This window comes from Procambarus clarkii, chromosome 71 (genome assembly GCF_040958095.1).
Source record: "Procambarus clarkii isolate CNS0578487 chromosome 71, FALCON_Pclarkii_2.0, whole genome shotgun sequence".
Lineage (NCBI taxonomy): Eukaryota > Metazoa > Arthropoda > Malacostraca > Decapoda > Cambaridae > Procambarus > Procambarus clarkii.
The window spans coordinates 14102421-14127942 of NC_091220.1; the positions used below are offsets into that span (position 1 = coordinate 14102421).

Genomic DNA, 25522 nt, shown 5'->3' on the forward strand with positions numbered 1-25522 from the left:
GTGTATTATTATTATTAGCATATTAATATCAACATGTTGAATGTTTGCCCATTTTATATTCCAGCAATTCACAGCAGTGCATACTTTTATTGCCATCATGAAGGCTAACTCCTTATTTGCCAAATTCCTTACATCCAACTTCTACAACTGACCCCACACCCAACCCATATTTAACCACCTAACACTTCTAATTTCTTACACGCATTTTTGCAAATCATTGAACTTATACAAAAAGGCATGAAGCCAAGCCATTACATAAAAACGATCAATACTTTTGTGCATTAAATTGACAGCACATTACTAACAAAACCTCTTCATTTTTATCTAGCCAGCAGAAATCCCCCCTTCCCTCTCTCTCTCTCTCTCTCTCGTGTCTCCAATGTCATCACTACCACTAAATAGAACAACTTAAGGAGCAAACCTGTTTTAAAATGTACCCAACTCCAGGAGATTTTTAAATGCCCTAAAAGGTCCAATATTTATGGTCAGCAAAGGCAGCTAGTATTCCAGGTGAAGAGGAAGAATTTATATTCTAAAACATTTATGTTTATAATTAACTGTACATAAACATTTTTGTAAATCTCAATCAATTCACATTTTGCAGGTTCCATTAAAAGACACTTAACATACATCAATCTTCAAAAGAGGCAATGAATCTGTAGTACAATGATTAGTGCAGTCAGCTCACAACTGATTGGATTAAAGCTAGATTCCATTGCAGGGCTAAAATATCTGGCCACATTTACTTGCACCTGATGCCTCTGCTCACCTTGCAGCAAATAGGTACCTGGTACCCAAAAGTTAGTGACCCTTGGTTGGGTGCATCCTAGAGGTCTATTATTGTCTTAGGAAGACAATAATAAACCTAGAAAGTCCTCTTACCAAAAACAATGGGAAATGAAACCATGACCTAAGCCAGCATTTGATCAACATGGTTCCCAGCTCTAGAAATAATCTTTCATCCTTACTAATTTTTTAAACTTCTCTGAACAAAGTTTGGCACAAGTTTCATCATATACATTCTAAACTATTTATATTTTATTTAAATTTATTGATTGATACCTGGTTGATACCTGGTTGGTGGGGTTCTGGGAGTTCTTCTACTTCATTATATACTGTATATACTATATATTTATATACAACACTTTATATAACTAATCATTATATTCCCAATTATAGGAACACATAAGAACCGATTGTTTTACATCATGGGTTCCCAATTATGGCGGTGAACAGTAAATGAACAGTGCCCAATTGTCCCATCCTCCATAGGATTTAAGCCAGGGGTCTATCTCCCTTGCCAGGCCAGCACATGAAGCCATTAACCACTCCATAATTGGCTACTCTTGACATTACATTATGCAAATTGTCTCTTAATAAACAAAGCTATACTACCCCACACATGTACAACTAGGATTTCTGTGTTTTACATAAAGTGACCAGATGCTGCAGTGACAACTACTTTATCTTAAAAATGTCAAATGGACAATGAGAACTAATTCATTAGAACCCCTTCGATACACCGCTTCCCCCTTTACCAGTCTTGAGCTATATTAAGCATTAACAATTTTATTGAAAGATTTGTCAATGAACTTTCAATAAAAGGTTCAGATACTGTATTCAACTAACTGCAAAATAAGCATCAAGTGATATACTGTTCAAGGACATATATATAAAGCGACCACATAGTTTCAATGAAAAAATGAATTGTGTAATTACTGTACTGTACCTTTAAGGGGAGGAGGAGGAGCTTTAGTAGTTGAAAGATGAGCCACCGCAGAATAAGGCCCGACACCCGCCTCATTACTGGCACAGATACGAAGACGGTACTCGGTGTTTTCTTCCAGCCTCACCACTTTATAGTTCTGGTTTGTACCGCTGTATACTTGATAAAACCTAGGTGGAGGAGCAAGGGGCATATATATATATACACTACATAACATTTTTTTTTAACACTAAATTAATCCAACTAATCCAATTTTCTGTCACACTTAAACAGCTACATTACACAAACATAAATGCTACCTAAACAGCTACACTACATTATATCAACAGCACAAAATGTAGAACACACGTATAACCTCAGGATTAAGCACAATTAATGACAAATTAAGTAATTATATCATTTATAATAAGTTCAACTGACAGTAAAATGCTGCTCCAGTCTCTCTAACATTTTAATTATCTAGTATCTTTGTGGTTAGAAATCAACAAGGATCTGTAGTATGGAATGGTATGCAGCTTCAAATACATATCCAAGAGTGTTCAATATGTACACCTGAAGGCAAATACTGCATACACAGAGGTACAGTCACATATTAATGCAGTTACATTCAGCTTACACTCTTCTTGTCATTCTCAAAATTTATTCCTAATTCCTACCCCAAAATATTGTCTTAATAGTACACACAAAAATTTTGTGTGTACATATTTTTAAGTATCGGGGATTTCTGTAATATACACTTTGGCTGTGGCATATTAAAGTAAATGTGAGAGGGGCAGTCCGCCTCGGTAAACAGCCAGGAGAGAGGTGCAATCAGGAGGTAATGGGTATTTGACTTGTGAGACCAGACAAGAGTGAAGGAGCAGACTGGCTATCTTGAGATTATCTTGAGGTTATCTTGAGATGATTTCGGGGCTTTTAGTGTCCCCCGCGGCCCGGTCCTCGACCAGGCCTCCACCCCCAGGAAGCAGCCCGTGACAGCTGACTACCCAGGTACCTATTTTACTGCTAGGTAACAGGGGCATAGGGTGAAAGAAACTCTGCCCATTGTTTCTCGCCGGCGCCCGGGATCGAACCCGGGACCACAGGATCACAAGTCCAGCGTGCTGTCCGCTCGGCCGACCGGCTCCCATGGCTGAAACGCCATGCGACGTGGGCCGTCACCTGGTGACAGTCGGGCACATCATAGTTAGGGTATTTACCCTGCGGCAATAATCATTTGCCTTGTTTACTAGGGGTGCCTACTTTCCTTCAAACACTGATGATAACTCTAGAAGCAGGTTAATTAAAAATCGAGATGGGGTACAACAGCAAATTACACGCACCATACGAGTCCAGTTAAAGAAAATTAAGCTCACTATGCAATAAAATCAATATTCCTATGGGTTAATATGAAATTTTATTGAATTCTGGTGTTCCAAGAAGGCTTGAACCAGGAAAACCCTTTTGTGGAAATGTTATTACTACTACCAACTAGAAATCAGAGATAGAGACCAGGTGGGTCAACTGTTAAGTTGTGAGAGCTTCTTGGCCCCTTCGCGATGCAAAGTAGTTCTTAGAAAGGTAAAACGTAAACAATTATGAACTTTGAGGTCATTCTGAGTTGACGTAAGCATTCTCCAGTTTCTCGCTGCCACCAGTATGACTCAACACATACACTTTAACCCCGCCCCCCCCCCCAATCACTAGTGCAGAATGTCTACCTGCCTTGATCTTAGTAGGACCTAACCTTAAGGCGTTACCCAGTAGGACAGCTCAATATTTTATATTTAAACTTACATCTATATCAATATACAGTGTAACTATGTACTGTATATAAACACAGCAAGGCATACATAATGAAAGAAAATGGTTCATATCATTAAATGCCATACTACTGCCACATACATTTCACCAGTTGAGAGGCGGGACCAAAGAGCCAAAGCTCAACCCCCGCAAGCACAACTAGGCGAGTACTTTTTATGCTACTAATGGAAGCTGGCAAGCATTACCTCTACCACAACCACCAATAATAAAAAACGAAACTGGAGAACTTACTCTCTGGTACCATTATGAGGATTAGTGAATTCCATCTGTAAAGAGTAGGTCAGCATGTCCAAGTTGCGTCCATCGCCCCACTTGATCTTGAGGGAATTGTAGGAAGCTTTAACAAGTTCTAAGGTGGGTGGAGCAGGAGGAAGGGGCCTAGTTGTCACTTTGTGAATACCACTGAAGCCTCCAGGACCTACACTGTTCATGGCCTGGATTCGTATTCTAAAATGAAAGATAACTAGTCTTTACCAACTTGCTCATGGTGACCACCTACACTCGGTGCAAATAAATTAATGTAAAAATACGTAAGCACACCACCATTATATCTTTGAATTAGGAAGCTTATGAAACTCAAACATAAGCTGATTTTTAAACTTGCCTGTCAACTTGACACTTTTACAATTAGATTACACAACATTAGCTTAACAATTTGGTAAAACTAGAGCACATATACAAGCAAAATTATCATAATCCATTACAAAAGTATATAAAAAATGTGATATAAAATGTAGGAATGCAAGTCAACAAAAATCAACTAGTGGAGGGAACAATGAATTAAATAATTGAACAAACCACCAGGCACAGGAGAACTGTAAACAAGGGGCGAGATGGCCAACATGGCGGCAGACCAATGAAAAACCTCTTTCACATGAGGGGAAAAGAATAACTGAACCCAAAGAATTAAGGAAGATGCAGGGAAAAAAAAATAATTGTTCACACAAAAACCAGGTTATGTATATAAATTAGAAATTCCCCAAATAACCATAAGATTGAAAAGAATATTGTGCAAGAGTGATATTATATATTTTTTGTTACTAAACATGTAGTAAAAGTGCTCTTTCTTCCTAAAAATACCCAGCTTCCTAAAATGTTAGCATAGTATTTATAACAAGTATTTGGGGGAATGTATACTCAAGCCACAAATTACAAAAGCAAATGAAAACAAACATGGCAAGAGAGCAATTGGAAGGAGATAACAGATCCTTAAGATACATATAATGAGGCAACATTAGGAGTTTTGGAAAGTAATACTTCGAACCAGAAAGCCCCATACTGGCTAAAAGAAAGAGAACCAAAGGATATTAAGTAGACAGTGGCAAGTGAACCTTAATCAAAACATGTCTTAAAGACATGAGGAAGAAGTGCAGAATAAAAAGGCAAGACAAATTGTAAATGCCGGGACACAGGACACAACCAGGTCTAGTAGAGCAAGCCCATAAATGCCTTAAGCACTAAAAATATTAGGAAATATTGAATGGTAATATGTATACTATCTAGTGTCTAGCATGATTCAAATTTCAGATGAATTGTCAAGATAAATAAAGAATTAACGTTACATCTTATTAATAAAGTCAATAGAAAGCATCATGATCATAGATTACTCATCCAAGAACAAGACATTATAAGAATAGAAAATAAATTAGCAGTCATCAGTAACTTTGAGAAACATTCCAAATCAGCCTCTTAAATTGATAGTAGGCCAAGAAGGCATTAGTGGAAGCTGGAAACAAGCAACTAATAAGTGCTTGGAAATTCGTGGTCAGCAAATGGAATGCGATGAAAAATGTTAGAAGCCACCTCCATTCACAATTTTAAGGCCAGATTCAATAAAGAAATTGAATTTCAGTAAAATTAAATTAAAACAATAGGTTCAATGCTAGTAGGAAAGGCATGCACACTTCATCCCAGTCACTGTAAGGTAAGCATATCAAGATGAAAGCAACCAGGCATGCACAATATTAATGAAGTTATGCACTATAAACACGGGTACAACTTGGCAAACGGTAGAATCATAAAAAGAAACGCGTCTCTATACCTATACAAAGTTTCGGGCTGAAGATCGTTTAGCGTATATTCTGTTTCTGGTCCTGGAGTTGTGACTGTCTTATCACCCACTTCTATCACGTAATGAGTGATGGGATCACCGTGATTAGCTGGCTCTCCCCAAAGCAGTGTTACAGCCGTGGCAGCTGGGGAGGAGGAGATGTAGGCAACTGGCGCAGGTGGGGCCGCAGGAGTAGTCACTGTTGCGTGTGATGACCAAGGACCAACTCCAGCACTGTTGCTGCAACATATTCTGTAAAATACATTTATACATGAAGGAATACCAAATTGTTCTTTTCATCTTTTGCATGCAAATTCATAAGTTAAAATCAGTGAATCAAAAGTCTTACGGGCTATTCATGCCCATGCCACCTCTTGAGTGGCCTAATCTTAATCAATCAAATCAAATTGCAATACATTAAAAAAATTTCACAATTAAAACTTATGAAAAAATCCAACAATGAATGTAATTAAATGCCCCAGTGGCTTCCCAAGATACTCAGCCTGATTCTAATTGCTGAGTTACATCGAGTAATTATGGGTCGAAAGTAATTTATGGTTGCAGATTCCCAGGCACAGATGCTGTAGGTGTGATATGGAGAGACGAGTGAATAAACATGGCATTACTAGGGCAAAACAAGTTTCAGATTTGAGAGAGACTGCCTACTGCTTCAGAAACTGTTAGATGTTGTGTAGCAGGGTAATTGAAATTCAGTTTGTCGTCATGTGAACACTAATGAATTTCCCATCTACTCTACTCTAAATTTGGGCATTTTCAATTCTCTGTTCAATTACCCGGATGGATTTTGTTTCCAAATATTTGTCAATATTTGGAGAATAAAATGCATGTCTCTGAGGCTGTACACCAGATGCCTGGGGGCTAGCTTCACCCAGCTTTCACACATGAAACATGGAGATTAGGAGTGTGCTACAGGCCAGTCAAGGTTGACCCAAGTGCCACACTAAGAAATATAAACACCTACCCCCCTTCCCCCACCCCTACCTCTACAATTTCCATGATCTAAAATAAAGGTTGTGTTTACCATAGTTAATTTTGCAACTTCAATGCTTCAAAATTACATTTTCTGAGAGAGGGGGGTAGGAAAAGGACATACGAGGGAAAGAGGGGAATGTTGGAAGAAAGAGAGAAAGGAGATGCAAGGAAAGGCGGAAAAGGAGGATATGGAAGGGCAGGCGATGAGTCACAGTAATGTGCCATCTATTGTTGGAAGCTTGCTTGAATTGATAATTGCAAAAACAATTAATAAACATCTTCAATTAAAGAGAGATTGTGTGTGTGTGTGTGTGTGTGTATTACTGTAAATCTTGCCATCTTCTGTGCACTATTACCTTCCACCCCACTAGGTTGAAGACCCAACAGGTTATCTGGTCCAATTGTATATAACTGAAATGATGTGATAACCTTGGAGGACCATTTTCAAAACAAGTCTTCATGTGATGTCCTTTACTTTTTGCAGCCTACAGTATTTGCAGTATATTAGTCATAGAACTTTCCGTTTGCACCCAGAGTGCTTGATACTTCAAATTTCAAATTGGAAAAAGACATTAGGAAATTTTAACAAATGACTATCAACAACATTCTTCACATTAAGACAACTCACCTAAAGGCATAGGTGGTAGCTGGAGCCAGGTTACGCACTTCACTGGTAGTGGCAGACCCAGTGTATGCGTTATTGAATGTCAGGTCAGACTCAACATCACCGCATGTTGACGACGACTCTGAAGACTCTGCATGAGGGCACGACACCTTGGAAAGAATAATGTGTAGTTACAGTGCCAGTATAGTACCGAATCAGACCTGTGAGGTCACTAATGGCAAAGTAAACTCAGGAATTGAGAGGATATTTATCATGAGGTCTTTAGCCACTGAAGTGTGTGATAACTTGTTTAATTAATTAGGTATCCAATTCTCACCCTGCATACTCAAACCGACTATTTCTGCGCAAGTTGTACTGGGATACAAGTAACATCGTACCCAAGGGGGGGTTCACCAGATGAAGACCTACATAATCTATCCTAACCCAATGATATACTGTATACGGTTTTGACCATCAGAAAATGAGTTGTCAAACCGTCTTGCACACAATTTTACCGTACCACTCTTAAAGTGTTCAACAAGTGTAAATAGTTCATTTAAAATGTCTTTCCATCACTGCCCACTGGATGGGGCATTGTGTGCATGACAAACACATCAAATTAAAAAACCTGCTCACTACATGTGTAAGTAGCATAGCTAAAGAGACTACTTGTGGTCATTCTTGAACCCACTGTTGATACAACAATATACATCAAACTGTGCAACTAGTTTATCAAGACTGCAACTTGCTTACCGAGATGAATTTTAGGGCACATTCCCTGAGCTCGTTATGTGCCTCTGACTTTTTCCATTACTGCCCACAGAATGGGTATGGGGTACATGTTAAATTAACTAACTTATTTTTTTGTACGAGTAGGGAAAAATTACCTGCAAGGTGCTAGAGCTTTTTGTAGCTTTCACTACAGTAATCAAGAGCTACGAAAGTAAGACGGGGTACTAATTATAAAATTTTCAAGTAATAAGCAAGTTTAACATCAACAAGTATAAAGAAAACACTCAAATGAGGGGGACGGGAACTTGTGGTAACTGGTTAATGCAGACATTATTCAAATTCAAGTGCTACCAATGCTAGCAATTTTTGTAATTATGATGACTCCTTACCTCTGCAATCTGTACATTATACTGGTCAATGCCAGCTCCATTGTTTATAGGTTCTTCCCAGGCCAGATGGACTGAGTAAGGGCTGCGACAGGCTAGATGTGGTGCATGAGGAGCATCAGGCGGACCAGCACCACTAACCACTTCCAACGGTTCAGACCATGGCCCAGGACCCATGCGGTTCACACCACGCACCAAGAATACGTATGGTCGACCAGGCAAGAGGCTATCAAAGGGCACAAATGTGCATTAGCAATGTAAAACTCTCATTAAACACCGCTAAGATGATACTTTAGAAAAATCCTTGAACATTTACAAGTAAAAATAATCAAAACAGGGATCAATAATTACATGTACTGCAAACTTTGGCCTAGAGAAATTTATATTGACATAGTAGAACCTAAATTTAAGCACAAAATTATTTTGTAAGATGTAGAAATGTATCAAGAGACACTTAAGGAATAGAAGTTAATCAAAATGTTAATAGGAACATGACAGGACACTGGAGAAGAACTTAGGAGGCATGAAAGAAAATAAAGTGTTTTCCTCAAGTTGCAATACAGGACATAACTTACCAAATTTCTATGCAAGGGTCAAATTTATAATGTGTGAGGTTATGTAATTACCAAAGTGTAGTTACAGGATCAGAGCGTCGCTCGTGGTGTCCCGTCTTCCCAGCACTCAGTCATATCGTTTTGAAATTACTGTTGTCATGAGCTCACTTTCATGTGTGCACATGAATTCAAGCCTTGCATGTCTCCACTGATTACTTTTTGCGATTCAAGAATATTTAAGCCAAAGTAAAGTTGAAAATATTTCTACTCACCTGGCAACAGTACATTCAAGATCTCGTCCACAATAAACTTGTCTTCTATCACTGTCTGGAGACATCATGTCAATACGGAATTCTGTCACAGGCGATCCACCATCAAATTCTGGATGACCTGTTGTATGAAATACAGTAATACTGAATACCTATAATGTTTTACAACATGTTTAAACATTATACATTTTGTAAATTAAAAGTTAATCTTCTCCCTACTTTTCCCAAGTTTACAAGCAACACTAATATGTTTAATCATTATTTATTTGTATTTTATTTTTTACATAAGGAGGGTTGAAGAGCATAAATTTTCTAACTTTCTCACTCACCCGGGAGAGAGAACTTGGTACTAGTCTTTTAACCAATTGCATCTGTTCACCCTGCAGTATAGTAATTTGGGACCTGGTTTTAATCTGGCTGCAAGAAAACTAATAGAGGAAGGCTTATGATAAGATGAAGAAAGGGAAAGCTTTAAAATTATAATCAGAATACTTCTGCTCCTGTCTTTTCCGATCCTGTATCAGAAGGCCTGGTCGGAGACCGGGCCACGGGGTCGTTAATCCCTAAAAGCTACACAAGATAGCCACACAAGGTCAAGGTCCCAAGGAAAAAGAAAAAGCTCCCTTGTACAGTTAATTTCAAAAAAATTTCCAAATTTTTTTTCCCAGAACACGAAATACTTATTATTTTACAATCAGCGCCACAAGATCACTTTATAAACGGGCAAACAATGAAATAATGGTCCCCAGTTCGAACAGGGGCAGTCAAGAAAGTGCCCAGTTCTCCCATCTTGCCCAAGCTCAAACCAATCATTCTTGATTAGAAAGCAAATGGGCAAGTGTGCTGACCAGCGTGCAATTAAAAAATATCAAGAGATTAGTTTCATGAGCCGACCAAGCTAACATCAGACCCTACCCAATAAAGATTTACAATTTTCACTATTACTGTAATACAGTAATAAAAATCTACTATGCCCTAGTGATTATCTTGATATGATTGTGTACAATACTGTTATTCATACTAGGCCAAATGTTATGCTTACCCCACTTGAGCTGCAATAAGGATGCTTTTGGCTTGCCCAATAACCGAGGAGCTGGACATACACCCGGGCATACGGCCTCAGCGGTCACAGTAGTAGTTTCACTCCAGTCGCTCATGCCCCCCAAGCTCTCGCACAGCACCCTGACACGGTAGCTTGCTCCTGGGCAAAGCTCTGTACATTCTGTCTCTGTGCTTTCTCCAGTATATACACACTCAAATCCTGTAAATATATATACATTTAGGTTACAATGATTAAAATGTGTGAATATGAATTGTGAAATATTTGGGAAATGTGATTTTCTGTACGAGGGTAAGTAACAGGAAAAAAATTACAGGTTCGAGGTTCCGGGAAAATGACAACTTTAAGAGATAAAACGTACTATTTCCATTTGTCGACAGTAATGTCAGTCACTTATGATGCACTAGTGGGCATGGCTTTGGGTAATCTCATGGCAGTAAAAAAAAAATCAACTTGGAAATGAAGCATTTCAAAATATCCATAAAGAAAAATTAAGCATTGAATTCCAAGAGATTTTCTGCTTGGGCCATCAACAGTTTTCCAAGATAACTGCTGATCCAACCGAGCATTAGGGAGATGCAGCAGATCTTCAAGACCCACTCATGCCTACCAGAAGCCACAACTACAATTTGGCTCTCTACAAGGCAAGAGAAGCTTGGGAAACTAAGCCCTTGCTTGTTCTTTCTTGTGGAGCTTTCTTTACTTTTTCCTTTCTGATCTCCAAGTTGGGGTATAGGATTCTGGCCCTGGCACCTGGTAGGCAAAAGTGAGCTTCAGAAACCTGGCACAGCTCCCAAGGCATAGATGAACCAGTGCTTTCCTTCAAAGGCTACCGAGAGAGAAACTACATATTTCTCAACATGAAAAGTATGACTTTTTAATATATGTATAGCAATTAAGAAGGAACTAAATTTACAATTGAATACAACTTTTAATACAAGGATCATAAAAGAACAAAATCAAATATCATTACAATATACTTACCACTGCCACGATCAATATCTAATCTATAGCCAGTTACAGGAGAACCTCCATTATCAGTGGGTGAAGACCAGGCAAGTGTCAACTTTGTAGACTTAGGGCGGCCTTTTACCGTAGGGGCCGATGGCGGCTTAGGCCGATCAGGCAGCGTAGGATAGCAGGTAATATCAGAGAATGGCGAGACACCTTCCTCATTATGAGCACATAGCTGAAAATAAATGTGTGTTTTCAGTATGGAGTCATAATAATAAAAAAATATAAAATGCACACAGGTACTGTACTGTATAATACAGTTTCAGTAGTGGTGTTGTACCAATTTATAGTTCAAGACTTCAGCATTTATGGTTATAAACAATACAAAAACTATCTAGTACAGTAAATTTAACTTCTTGTTTGTTCACACAATGTTTACTCACTCTAAACTTATAATCAGCATTCCTCCTCAACCCCTGACAAGTGAATCTTGTGTCCCGTCCATTGTAAACCGGACGGAAACCATAACCATTTAATGAATCTTCCATCTGCAAAGTATAGGTCTCTTCCATAGGTCTTTTCGTCCAGCCTAAACTTAGAGACGTAACCGAAGCTTGTTCCAAGACTGGAGGGGCAGGCTGGGAAGGCACCACACCACTAGTGAAAGCTATAGTCTCTGCACTATATTCACTGAAAAGAATCATAGAACTTATGTGTAGTATAACCATAGGGCAGATGGTGGGGAAAAAATAAATAAATTAAAATATTCACTGAGGTAAATCAGATTCATATGTTTATCCAGCCCATCCTTCTAAGGTTTCCCATCAAGAAACTGTCGTTCTAAAGTGCCCTTATCCTGATCTACCAAAGGACCGCCAAAACAGAGAACGAGGCAGTACTTATGTCTATTTTGCAAGCCACCACCATTTTCTAATACCACAATTTTTGGTCTTGATAAAGTACATGTCAAATTGCAACATTCTATTAGGAGGATGTGTTGGCTATCAAAGAATGCAACGGTGCCCTCACTTAGTACTGCACGGGAACCGTAACACCCCAAAACCTTACGGCCCAAAACTTCAATTGAGAAAATTTTAGTCGACTGAAACAGGTGTCCAGACGACTTAGCCAGTGTAATGAAGAGAACAGACCGACTGCACTTGAATACCAGACAGGGCTGGGTGGCCGAGTGGACAGCGCTCTAGAATCGTGGACCTAGGGACCGGGGTTCAATACCCTCACCCGGCAGAGATAGATAGATAGATATAGAGATATATAGATATCTCTATATATGCAATGCAGGCGAGTAAATTCGGCTTGCAAAGTGTGTTGCAATCAGAGATTCGCCAAAGCAATGTTCGCTAAATCAAGGTTGTACCACTTGTCATGTGCTTGTATTTCAGTGAAGTCACTACCGGGAGAATGTGCTTTTATTCTCCTGGTAGCTGTCCATTACATGATCAGTTGAAATTAAAATGTTGCCTAGTGAAGTTTTCCCCACAGAGCATGGGAAATATTAGAGTATGAATGAAAACACTTCATATGGCTCCAATTACATCGAGTGATTTTTGTAAATGAATGCAACACTAGGAAAATGAATTGAAGTCTTGGGGTAAACAAATGAGCATGCTTTTAAACAGATCATTTTCCTTTTGAGGTGGCATGGTTTTTTTCACCCAGGTAAAGACCCGGCTACCTTTGAAAACGAGGTTTTGAGGCTGGAGCCCAAGATATAACAATTTGATTTGTCGGGGACAAGCAGTTGGTGAATATATATTCTAGGCATTCTGCAGTCTCGGGAGACTATAGAGTTGTGCTCTGGTTGTCGAGGATGGAGTGTCCTCTCCAAGGTGCAAAGCCTGGGTAGGTTAATATGGAGGAAAAGCTGTTACCCATGCATATATACAGTATATGTTAGGCTTGCATCAAGGTCAAACTACTGACCTTTCCCAGGATGCAACCCCAACAACATTTGCCGAACTTCTGAGTACTGTACCTGTTTACTGCAAGCTGAACAGGCTCATTAGGTGAAAAAGAAACCTGCCCATCCATTTCTGTCCCACCTGGGAACTGAACCCAAGATCCCCAATGGCTAGTCAAGCACGAGCCCAAATGTACTAAGAGACCCATACAGATGTGGGGAAACCTCTTCACTAAACACACACTTCATGACAGTTGAATCTTGAAGGCAGCTACTACTATATGTTTGCTGAATCAAGGTTGCACTTTATATACTGTATTTATTTACATGTTACAGGTTGATGGTGACATGAAGTAGTGTTTACACATACTGCATTTAAATTTTTATGATGAGTAATTTTTAGGTAAATGAAAATGTACTTCAAATCTTACAATGCCGATGCTATGCTCTGAGAACACTTTCAAAGCATATGGTAACCTGCAAGGAGCAGAATAAAGAGTAAATCAAGATTTTCTAAGATTTAAAATAACAGCTCTTAGAGAGACCATTTGTTAGCAACAGTGTTCTAAGAACATACGACAACGTCAAGCACCGATTTTTGCCAGGACCGACGAGTAAAAAATGTGGACGGGATGAGAAAAACTTAAGGGCTCCAGGAAACAAGTGTCCTGCATTTTGAAAAGGAGCAACATGGAAGTGGTGAACATGAACTGGCCCACGTGGCACTGTTATATGACTACAGCTAAATAAATTAGTATCACTACCCTGGGCCCACTTTTACTCATTCTAATCCTACACTGTCTCTTACTCCTTCCCATGTTCGTTAACTGCAGCAAGACGTACACGATAGCGCGTGTGGGGTTGAAGTTTAGAAATGGTGTGCTGCTTGCCCCCGTCCTCTGAAGACTTCTGTCCAATCTCCACTATTGCCACACAACTCGAGAATAAATGCAGTCACACGAGAACCATTTTCTTTTGCAGGACCCCATCTAAAATTGCAAGCACTAATTAGTAACAAATTAATATAATGTATTGCATTAACAAACATGCAGAATAAAGGTCAACACCATGTATCATTCATATGTCGCCCACATTTAACATTTAAATGACCTGATTTACACACCTTACTAGCCTCTCATCTTTCACACGACCATTACTATTTCTATCAACACACAAATCAAACTTATTGTTCAATTCCATCCTATTCCCTTTCCCTCCATGCGTTTAGAAATGTTCATGCAGGTACACTTTTCTATTCCAAATATCACTCAGTCACTTTCCCTTTCCCTCATTTTAATTTTTTAAAGAATTCTCAATGATGCTACCAGGGAGATACACTGCACAACAATTGAGGCCTTAAGATGCAATCTATAATATGATGGTATAAGCATTCCATCTGCTTGGGTCATCAAATATCGAGACATGAGCTCAAAGTAGTAGACCGATGTCCTACCAACCAGGTACAGTACTAGTTAGGAAGTTGTGGCCATCCACAGACTGGTTGGACGGACAATGGTCTTGTACTCTTGAGCTCGTGTTTGAATCTGTGATAATCGAAGTGGATGAAATAAGAGACCTTGTTGGCCCTGTATGACTAACCATCCTGTGAGATGGAACTTTAGTATCACTGCTATCTTATTCACTCTTGTGTTCATGATGATATCCTCAAAATGCACCTAGTTAACTCCACCATTCATAAAGCCAGCAAGTTTAAAAACTAATACAAGAAGATATTTTTCTCAGATGACAAACTGCAAATGTAGAAACAAGGAACAAATTCATTCTAACAGAACCATAAGGCATTCTTTCCGTCAATAACTAATTATGGCCATTCAGTCAAGGATCTGCATTTCATATTGCTCCCGTGTCCTGCCTAGATACCCATAAGAGAAGATACTGGGAAAGATAGTATCCCCTAAACCTTAAAATAACATAACACAGGCATTTTAATTAACAAAAAATTAACAAAAATAAAACTCAAAAATGTACCAACCTAAACTGTAGAGAAGTTTTTGATTTTTGAATCATTCTAGGTAGTGATGGAGCATCGGCAGAGTAGAGTGTGTGTGGAACACGGTAACGCCACTAGAGTCCCCGCGCACACTGCCACTAAACACTCAAAACTAGGAGAACAAATATTTTATTACACTCAACTCTAAACATTACAATTACTGGAAATAATGTTATTTTCAGAAATGTTTAAATATAATAAGGACATTGCATTATTTTCTCATTTCCTCTAAATTCTGACATCTACTAACTACAGTACAATGCACCTTAAAAATAAAACACAGTTCACAAACAATAGATCAAATTTGCCTATTGAATTTCCATAAAAAAAACTCGAAGGGAATATGAAATCCAAAATCATTAATTACATAAAGAATCCACTTTTTTTTGTTTTTCCTTGTACTGTACTGTACTAGTTTTGCAAAACTATTTACAATAAATATTAAACAGGCAGTTACATTAAAAGACTTTACAGTACTATAACTGTAATCTACTACCACTGGCTTAAGACCAGCCTGTGCTACAAAAAATGTAATTATTTATTTTTTGGACATATATACATACAAATACAGATCTTTATTAATTAGAATTTGCCACCAAAATAATTATTTATATATAACGAGTCCAAATATTAATAAACTTTCATTGTATCCAAAAATTTTGCCGACCTAAGAAATTTTCGAGCGAGCACAGAATACCAACAGCTACTCTACATTAAACTTAGGATGGTAAGGGGAACAAATCCATAAAACATTCTTTAACACTTACTAAACCCTGTACTCGGTAGCAGGTTTAAGTCCGCTAATAGTAGCTGTGTAGCCGAGACGGACAAGTACAAGTTGTTATTTAGGAAGACCTCATACAGCAATTCAGAGACCGGCACATCTTCGTGCTGGCCACTTAAATCGGGAGAAGACCACTGGACAATGGCTTCATGGGGTGTTACATCAATTACCTGAAAATAAATCACAACCGACATCAACTAGACATGTTTTGATTGAAGCTCATCAACAGAAATCCCCAGGGCCATCAAATCGAGACATGAAAGAGCAATGAAACGAGTACAGCTTGCTCTAAAGAATAAAGGTAACATGGCATATAATGACCAACAGTGTTTTATAATGAGAACAGGAAAACATTTAGATTTTCAAGTAGACGTGTACAATGAATACACAAAAGTGTACAAGTGTACAAATATACAAAAAGCTTAAAGCACCCAAGAACAGGAACCAGGCCAGGAAGAAAGCACACAGCAGCCCCTTACTTCCCTCCCCCCTCCTTCAGCATAATGGCACAATGAGTGAGCAGCAAAATAAAGGGCCATAGACACACAAGCCAGCACCCCAGAGGAGAGCACAGGACAACAGGTCAAACAAATCTAGGAAAGCTGTTGCAGTAGTCTAAGATACCATTAAAGTGCAGGTGCTGCCCCCCTCGTGAAACCTGCGCACAAACACGATGACACTACTGAATAAAGGAGAAGACATGACAGATTCGCTCACTCCCATAATGAAAGAGCAGCTTTAATGGACCGCCAAAAGGTCAACACTAAGAACACGCCACAATAGGTGACCCCCAAAAAGAGGAACACAAAAATTCCTGGGTGCTAGGTGTTATGACCATGCCAGAACCCAACCAGATCCTGTGCCTAGAATAAAAAGAAACATGCTTATTAATATCCCCCAAGAGCCAGGGACACAAGCAAAGACCTAATCAAAACTACTGTACCTGATGAATGGTGGTCACAGTGGTCATTCATATTGGGAACGGTGTGTATGGGAATAGGTATAAAAAAAAAAACTTTGTATAATCCTCCTTTATCACAGCCGAGACGAGACAGAACCAGAAGAGATGGCTTCACAGAAATCTCCCCCTCTGGGCCAACAGCTTCCAAATGTGGATAGAAAGTAGTAGCATAAATGGCTTCCCTTTGCCAATGAAGCACTTCAAAGAGTGAGAAGTATAAAACTAAGACAAACCTTGCACACCACTTCATGCCCAGAAATCCTGAGCCCAGAGCTACCACAAAAAGGATACGACTCCTGAGAGTCATGGTTCACCTTGAAGGGCAAATCAACAACCCTAATATGAAGAACATGGAAAAACAAGTCACTCACAACCAAGAAACGGATCCATTATCAAAATAAAAAACGGACCCATAGTCAAAAGTCAGGAAAAATGACGTGTGGATCAACTTAATATTTTAAGATGGCCACACAGGCCACTTACAGTACTTTTCATATGCAACGCTTTACAAGGTAAACTATGTGAGTGTATTATCCATTTTATAATACATTACTTACAGCAAAAACAGAGTAAATGGCATGAAGAATGTAAAGAGGTAGAGGGGGGAAAAGAAAAAAGTACTTGGGACAATAATGTTCTCATATTGTTCTTGATATACTGTACATAAACAACAATACATGGACAGGCTGACCATATCAACGTTCATATACTGTAATCTAAAATTTGAAAAGAAAATAAGTACATTATTTATATATTATTGTACGAGGACACACACAAGATGCAAAGTGGTTTGCCATTGTGAATTGAGCCCCAACATATGCATGGCAATGAGGATGGGAGCATAAGAAAGGAGACCAGTGATATCATAGTAACATAGGGAAATAACTACTGTACTCTCAAGAATGAAAAACGAATAAGGACACACATCTCAAAAACACACACACAAAATAGTTTCTGCAGTGTACATATGGTTGGCAAATGTAAGAACAGCATTAAATTTTCAACAAGACACTATACACAACCGGTGGTGGCGGAACTTGTCTCGCACAAGATAATCCAGAGGGTTTCTAACAGTACAGTCTTCTAATACACAAAACCTAAACAATTTGTACTAGAATAGGCTGAAAGACCAAAATCTCTTCTCTAAAGAAAGATATAAATGAGACATTGTTGCAACATATGATGACCAAACCACACACCAGACGAGACGACGACGAGAGAGATAATGGGAGCATTTCGGTCTGTCCTGGACCATTAATCAAGTCGAGTGTGAACGGATCGAAAATGTCGTTGTCTCATCTTCTGGTGTGTGGTTTGGTCATCATATCTTTAGCCACGTTATTGTGCCACCCGATTTGCAACATATGGTACTTGAAGATACTGACAAGACAGACAAAACACAGCTCAGTTTCATGGTGAAGAGTGGATGACAAGAGGTTAGTAAAGCATGGGTACAAGGCCCTACCTGGAAGCTAGTGTTTTTTCCCTGCAAATGTAAGTACTGCATACTTATATACAAAGCAATTACAGTATTGTGTGCATTTAAGTAAATCTATATACAATACAGTGCATATACACAATCTGCGACAAATTGCAAGCAATGACGAGTTCTGTTCAAGTACCTTGGGTGGTTTAACCTGAGATAGGAGGTGCTGAAGACTACTGCTAGGATCCTCCCCATCCTCTGTGTGAACCTCCTCCTCTGCACCATTCTTTCTTGTAAGTGGTTCTGGAGAAATTTAAAGAAAAATTTGTTATGGTACTAAAAGTTAAGTGTATGAAAGTTGTACAGCTGCTAATAATTTAATTATTTCGGGTTTGAGGTTAATTTTTTATACATTTAATTATATACCGTATTTTTAATGTACAGTACACACAACTGTTTAGCGATTTTTAATTGACCGTCCATGTACTGTATTACTATAGTGCAAGCTATTATCCAGAATAATATCCTTGAAAGTAAAATTCGCTGATCTGGTCTTTCCCATATCATCTCTGGGAAAGTTTAGTGAAACTTATACCCTATTGTAAATGTTGGTTATTATTCTAGGTGGTATTACATTTCAAGTTAAATTTCATGTGTGATTTTGCTATAAAAGTGTGTGCAAAAGAGAGGTTCTGTTATTTGCACTAATATCTTCTGTTGGAAAACAAACAAAAAAACAAGCCTAAACATAAGAACTAAATACCATAGGCCTAAATAACATGTAGTCTCAACTAGGCACAATCCAATTAATTCAAAATGTTGAGCTGCCAATGTGCAGTATTAAGCATATATTATCTTTGACATCATTAATTAGTTTACAATGTATTCTTTAATTCAATGGTACATGTTAAATTAAAATTATTTTCATGTTTACATATTTTTATCAACACTATTTCATCCCAAAGCAATGGAAAGTATTTTAATAATAAATATATGGTATTTAAACAAAGGTACTGTAATTGTGTATGGTACTCTACTGTAATAAAAATTAAATTATTATATCACAGCAACTGGGATAACTTATCAATATTAAGGTCACTCCTCGTTGCTTTTTGACTCAAGACCAACTTAGTGGTTCGTTATGGTGAACAAAACATGCAAATACTTATATATAACCTGTGTATATAGTGTAACAACAGCAAACCTATTTGTTTATTGTTTTATGAACATAATAATTGAATCACTAATACAGTATTTAATAATATCGGCCTGTATAAAACTTGAATACCGATTCTAAGGTATTACCTTTCTTCGGAGAGAGTGGAGGTGTACTGTGTAGGCTACTGGTCCCAGATTTGGTGGTGTGTTGGTGTTGCTGCCGCGGGTAATACTTGGGTCTTTGCTTATCATACAGACGCATGTGGCGGTCTGGCTTTTGGGTATAAATAGGTGGCGGTGATGCTGAAACAAGAATTTCATAGTTCAAAATCATACTATACAGTACTATTTGTACATCATTATCTTGTTTCCTACTGTCATGTAGTGAGGAGAGAAGCCCAGAAAAATGGGCAAGTAGCAAAGTAAAAGAAAGTTATTGAATATTATAATAAAAACACAAGTAATGTTCTACCATTCATTATGTCCTTCACATACAGTACAATACTGTATAATATACTGTATAGCATCCTGAACCTGGATGAGGTTCTGGGAGTTTTACTCACTAAGCCTGACCCAGGGCCAGGCTTGACTTTTGACCGCTTACATATATTTTCTTTTTCTAGCAAATATAATAATTCAGCAAATAGCAAGAAATGTGCAAAAACATGTTAAGAATCCAGACACACACCATGGTAAATTTCATGCTAATGTGCACAAGTACACGACACGAGAAATGATTTTTTTGCTGCTACTGTATATATACATACAGTACAGCATAAGTAGCAGAAAAAAAAAAGGTACAAGAACTAGATCATTACAACCTATGGCTGACTCACGTTGTGCAAGGGGTGGTGACATGACGGGAGGGTACTGTGGTGGAGGCTGGTAAGGTGGCACATAGCCCTGGGGTGGAGGACCAGGTGGCGGCCCATAGAACTGGGGTGGACCTTGGCCTGCATTTGGACCCTGAAATTAACAAATGAATATACTGTAGTGTGAGAAAATTATCATTATTCAATGGATGTGGGAAGAGAGCAAATGCCCGCCATAAAAACATAAATAAAATTTAACGTATCTACACAGCCCTAATGCTCTACAACACAAATGCTGTATACAGTGGACTACTGTACTCTAACAACGAGCAACAGGGAATACCATAGTTGAAAACCACACCTCGGCAAGCAAACATGAAAATATCACAAAACATTACAAGTTTTTAAACTTGTACACAAGTGACTTACCATTAACTTAAAGGAAAGGACTTTGCCATCACCATGTTGCACCGTCAAATTTAATGGTGCAGTAAACATTCTGCTAGCATGAGCAGCTCCATCACTTGTCACTCTGCCACTCCTGGATCCAAAATTTTCTTCTGTCTGCCCCTGTTTGTCACTGTCAGTTATGGTTACACCTTTATCCACAACTTTATCAGATTCTGAAGTCATCTTAACTTCAACTTTATTCAATGCTGGAATAATAGGAGTCATTTATGATTTCCATGGGAACTATCATAACAGTGCACTGCACTTTTATGATACGATTAACTGCACTGCCTCATACTTCGCCTAAATGGACTCATGATAAATGTTAAGCTATCATCCTGTAACATGCTACATTCAGTCTGTACTCGTCAGTATGAAATCTTTCCCCATGACCTTATAGGATGATGGGGGTCACGGTGGAGGATTTACCCTTAACCTTTGCAGCAGTGGAGGTTATTGCAGACTTGAAAGATTTTCCCATAATCCTTTATTTTCTAATCAATAAATGGAAATATTCTACACTACGACTTCCTGTCACTTGTGTACTCATGAATGTCCATCTCACCCTCTTCTGGATTAAAATGTTGGAATTTCCGACTGCATGAAAAAAAATTTTGCACGAAAAACTCGTGCAAAAATTTGCACGAGTCAAATTGCCACAGTACGGTAGCTGTCTCACGCCTCTGAAACTGCTTTTTTTCTTCTCGATATCTCTGCTATTGAGGCTTGGCGAGCTAATATGCAAGAACTATAATACTTAAAATATCTCAAATTGCATTTCCATGAATGAAGGTAAAAAGAAATGCGTTATAATCACATCTGGAAGATATGAGGAGGAAATGTTTCCAAAATTTGCATGGTAAACTGTGCAATACAGCTCCATTAAAAAAATAGATACAGTAAATACACCAAGAGATAATTTAATAAATGAAAATCGTCAATCTTTTTCAACACACTTCCTCTAAATGTTAACGCGAGTGTAACTGTACCAAAGCTCGATAAAATACATTACAGACCAATTGCCTACATCGAAATGCAAGCTACAAACCCCTAGAAGTTTGGCTGATCAAGACGTCACCTGACTTGGTCACTCACTGGGCCGCGGGTGGTCACTCACTGAACCAGAATCTTCACCCTGGTGGCCAGGCTTGAGGTGCCTCCTCGCAGTCCCTATATTATATCCAATTTATCCTAACTTAAATACAAATAGGCTTGTAAAAATCATCCTTACGCCCCAACAGGAAACACGAATCACGATATTAAATACGCCAAAACACAATTTTATCTTTAAGTACTGGCTAAATAATTTAAATGGTAAAACACTAATTCTCAACAGCACTTGCTATCCTGCCATTAACCACTGCACAAAGTGTATTTAGGCGCTCTGAGAGTTGGTCTTTTTTTTTAATTAGGCTATATTTTAATGTACTTTTTAATGTTTTCATTACTATTTGTGTTTTGAAATGGAAATAGTTGAGTTTGGAAACATTAACTTTTACATGAACATTTATGAAACTGAACATTTACAAAAATATGTCCTTAACAATTGCACAAAGTAGTTAGCAGTGCTTCCATTGTTCATGTTGTTTGACCAGTCTTGTTTCTAAATACTGTGTTGTAGATATTTAGTCATTGTAAATTATAACGTTTCATACACTTGCATGGAGGACACCAACACAACGCCAATAACTACACTAGCGCAAATAAAACTGTTCTGTATTTCGAGGTTGGAGAGTTAAGAGTCACGCGGACACTCTCCTTAGAGTTAAGAATCAGTCACTTGCGTCAAGGATGTCAAGGGGCTGACATTGCATAGAATTAATAAATACTTTCAGGACTGCCATATACACGCAAGGAGCTGCCTCTCGACCTTAGAAAATACACCCATGCTCTATATTTAAACAAGCTCGAGCGACAATACAATCAGAATGTCTAAATTCAACGCGACTGGGCTATATATGGTAGTACAGTGCATCTAGGAATAAAACAAGCTAACATCCTAAGCCTAATGTACCCAATCCTAGTACCCTCATGACTAATAATGAACAACCCAGCGGGTTTTCTTCCTATTGGGGAGTGTTGTACATGCTGCTATGGCGGTGTGTCCACTCACAGGACGAGTGACGCTGCCCAATAAACTCGCCCCTCGGGGCAAACTTTAAAAATTTAATAATGTACAATATTATGCACACATTATTTATAGTACCGTTGGGATATAGTAACTTGTCTTGGCAGTTATATTTACGTAATTGTTCACATTGTCTATACATAATATTACTGGAGGAGGATTTTATTTTTATTTGTCTCTGTCTCTTGTTTCCGAAACCTTGTACATAAAATATCATGAAATACCCCGTTTTACTAAATTTCCTTGGTTTTGCATCACCATAAACTTCTTAAATCGATATTACATCAGTATAAGATAAGAATTTAAGTTAGGCTGAAAATAATTAGGCGCTCGAGGACGACAAATTCTTAATGCACACGAACCACCTAACAACATGTACCGTACTCGTTTATAAAGAGGGATTGATATAGTCAAGTGGCCAGGCTAGTTTGAAAGTCGACACCACACTGCCCAGAATAGATTAAATATATGTTTTATAATACCTTCATCTACAAAGTCGACAATCACTTTCCTTGTCATAACTGTGCTCTTCATTACTTTACTATTATATAACACCGCAGAAGTATCTTTACTCTGCCGTACACACACACACATACCTTAAGCACGTCCATACTTTTTTTTAGGGGGGGGGGTGAGGGGGGGCCGTATATGTACTATATTATTTCATACAAGTGTAAATCCAAGCACGGCTGTGTCACATAGCGCCCTACCCCAAGGTATCTGTTGATACCTGGTTGATGAGGTTCTAGGAGTTGTTCTACTCCCCAAGCCCGGCCCGAGGCCAGGCTTGACTTGTGAGAGTTTGGTCCACTAGGCAACTTTTGTAAGTTGCAACTTTTTTTGTAAGTGCAACTGTTGCACTTGCAACAGCAGCATTTACCAGCAAAAGTGATTCGAAATAAGGAAATTGGCCCAGGTGTAATAACACATGCAACCACAGTGTGTCTAGGTCTAGAATAATTTAGGCCAGCCTAGTGTGATGTATGAAAACCGCCTCTCGGCCAGTGTGAAAGGGATGAAAATAGACCAGTGCTCAGCTGTGGGTTGTGAGGGCGTGACGTGCCAGATCAGTGGTTATCATCCTTCACACTGACCAGAAGGGCATGTGGTGGGGTGGAGAGTGGTTGTGCACCTCAGCCCAGGCACTCGTCATCAATAGCAACTTAACGAATCTTTATCAGTTATGAGGATGGCAGTCACTAACCAATATTAACGGTACGGCCCTGTGAGGTATGCAGCACGGCACTATAGGTGTACGCCCCAGCGAGCTGTACGCCACAGTATACCTGCGATTGATTAGATTAACCCACACAATGAGATGACACGGGCTTGAGTAGCCCATAAACCTACAGGAGACGTGTACGGCACGCTAAATAGAGAGGTTCCACTACCTCCAGAAGGGAGACATCTCCCGTCGCGCAGGGTGCAGTCGCGCCTTCACAGATCTCCAGTATCAGCTCTTGATACTGGTAATGGCTCAAAAGGGCCACCACTTGCGGGCTATTCATGCCCGTGCCACCTTTTGGTTGGCTTAATCTTCATCAATCAATTACCTCCAGAAGCTTCATGTAGTCTTGAGTGACGCAGGGTGTTGTGCGCAAGTCTTAGGTGTTATCCCTAATTCTCTACTAGCCTATGACTTGACTAAGCTATGGTGTTCACAACAGGACAAGCTACAACGGATCACCTTGTGAAGAATAGATGAAATTGTTTATGTAATAGTCTAAGATGAGGTCTGATAAAGACCTTTTGTGCCCTCTGTAATGATTTTGCGCTACCGCTCACAGGATGAGTATGGGGTGCACAATAAACTAGCAGCCTCCGGCGGCAACAATCAAAATGTAAAAATCAATCAGCTTGTGGTGCAGGCACTGTGATACAGGTACCTCTCATTCCTTCTACATATACTCCTAACACACATTTTTGAATTTTATCTTCATTACAACAATGTAATATTATAACAAAATGTATACACAATTAGTTTTTATATAACTTGTTCCACTCACACCTATGGGATGCTCATATCTGTATAATAAAAGCGCTCGAGTCTTTCAGTTATACTTCTCAGGTCTCGAACCATCAAACTCGGAGCATTATGACCTCATCATGATAGGCGAATTGTTGACTGATAAATATTGGAATCATATTCATGTTCTTAAGGTTTCCACTCATTCACGCCCTCATTGAGTTGATTACATATTACGTGAATGCCAGTAGTCCTCCCACACCGTTCCTCAAGGAAGACTCGTACACAAAATTAAAAAAAAAAAAAACAAGATGGAATATAAATAAAGTATGAAACTGGATAAGTGAATATATCTATACCGGCACTGACCAGAGGTGGGGAATTTACACAAGTTGGACGTTCACAAGGTTCAGTCCTGGGTCCACGACTGTTTCCGGGCAAGGGATTAATACAGACGAGGAAGTAGTCACGTTAGTTTTGTTCGTTTATTATACATACCCACCCCGTGAGCGGTTGTGGAAAAGGTTGAAGCGCCACGTAATGAAGTCAGGAGCCTAACCTCAAAATTAATTTAGCTATGCCAGCTACATGAAATGTAGAAGATACATATACGACAACAGTTCATTCACAGCTTTTATCAAACTAACACGTACCGTCATCACAAGTGTAACACAACGAGCGAATTTTAGTTGGTTTAATTAGTTTAATATGGGCCCCATCTTGTGGGTGAGTGGTAGCAAGGTTTCAGTGTCGCATAATAGATAGGATGGAATA

General features: G+C 38.8%; 1 protein-coding gene across 1 annotated transcript in view; it reads right to left on the reverse strand.

Moving 5' to 3' along the window:
* Positions 1-1700: 1700 nt before the first annotated feature.
* The window catches only part of LOC123753171 (fibronectin type-III domain-containing protein 3A), a 237145-nt gene continuing 213323 nt past the window's right edge, over positions 1701-25522 (reverse strand). Inside the window, 18 exon segments of the mRNA XM_069311944.1 lie at positions 1701-1896; positions 3761-3976; positions 5571-5831; positions 7201-7346; positions 8298-8520; positions 9121-9238; positions 10160-10378; positions 11162-11366; positions 11575-11821; positions 13861-13943; positions 13945-14041; positions 15046-15100; positions 15103-15161; positions 15831-15873; positions 15876-16017; positions 18431-18537; positions 19540-19695; positions 20229-20358. Coding sequence (XP_069168045.1) covers positions 1716-1896; positions 3761-3976; positions 5571-5831; positions 7201-7346; positions 8298-8520; positions 9121-9238; positions 10160-10378; positions 11162-11366; positions 11575-11821; positions 13861-13943; positions 13945-14041; positions 15046-15100; positions 15103-15161; positions 15831-15873; positions 15876-16017; positions 18431-18537; positions 19540-19695; positions 20229-20358 — 2688 coding nt within the window. The 3' untranslated portion in view covers positions 1701-1715.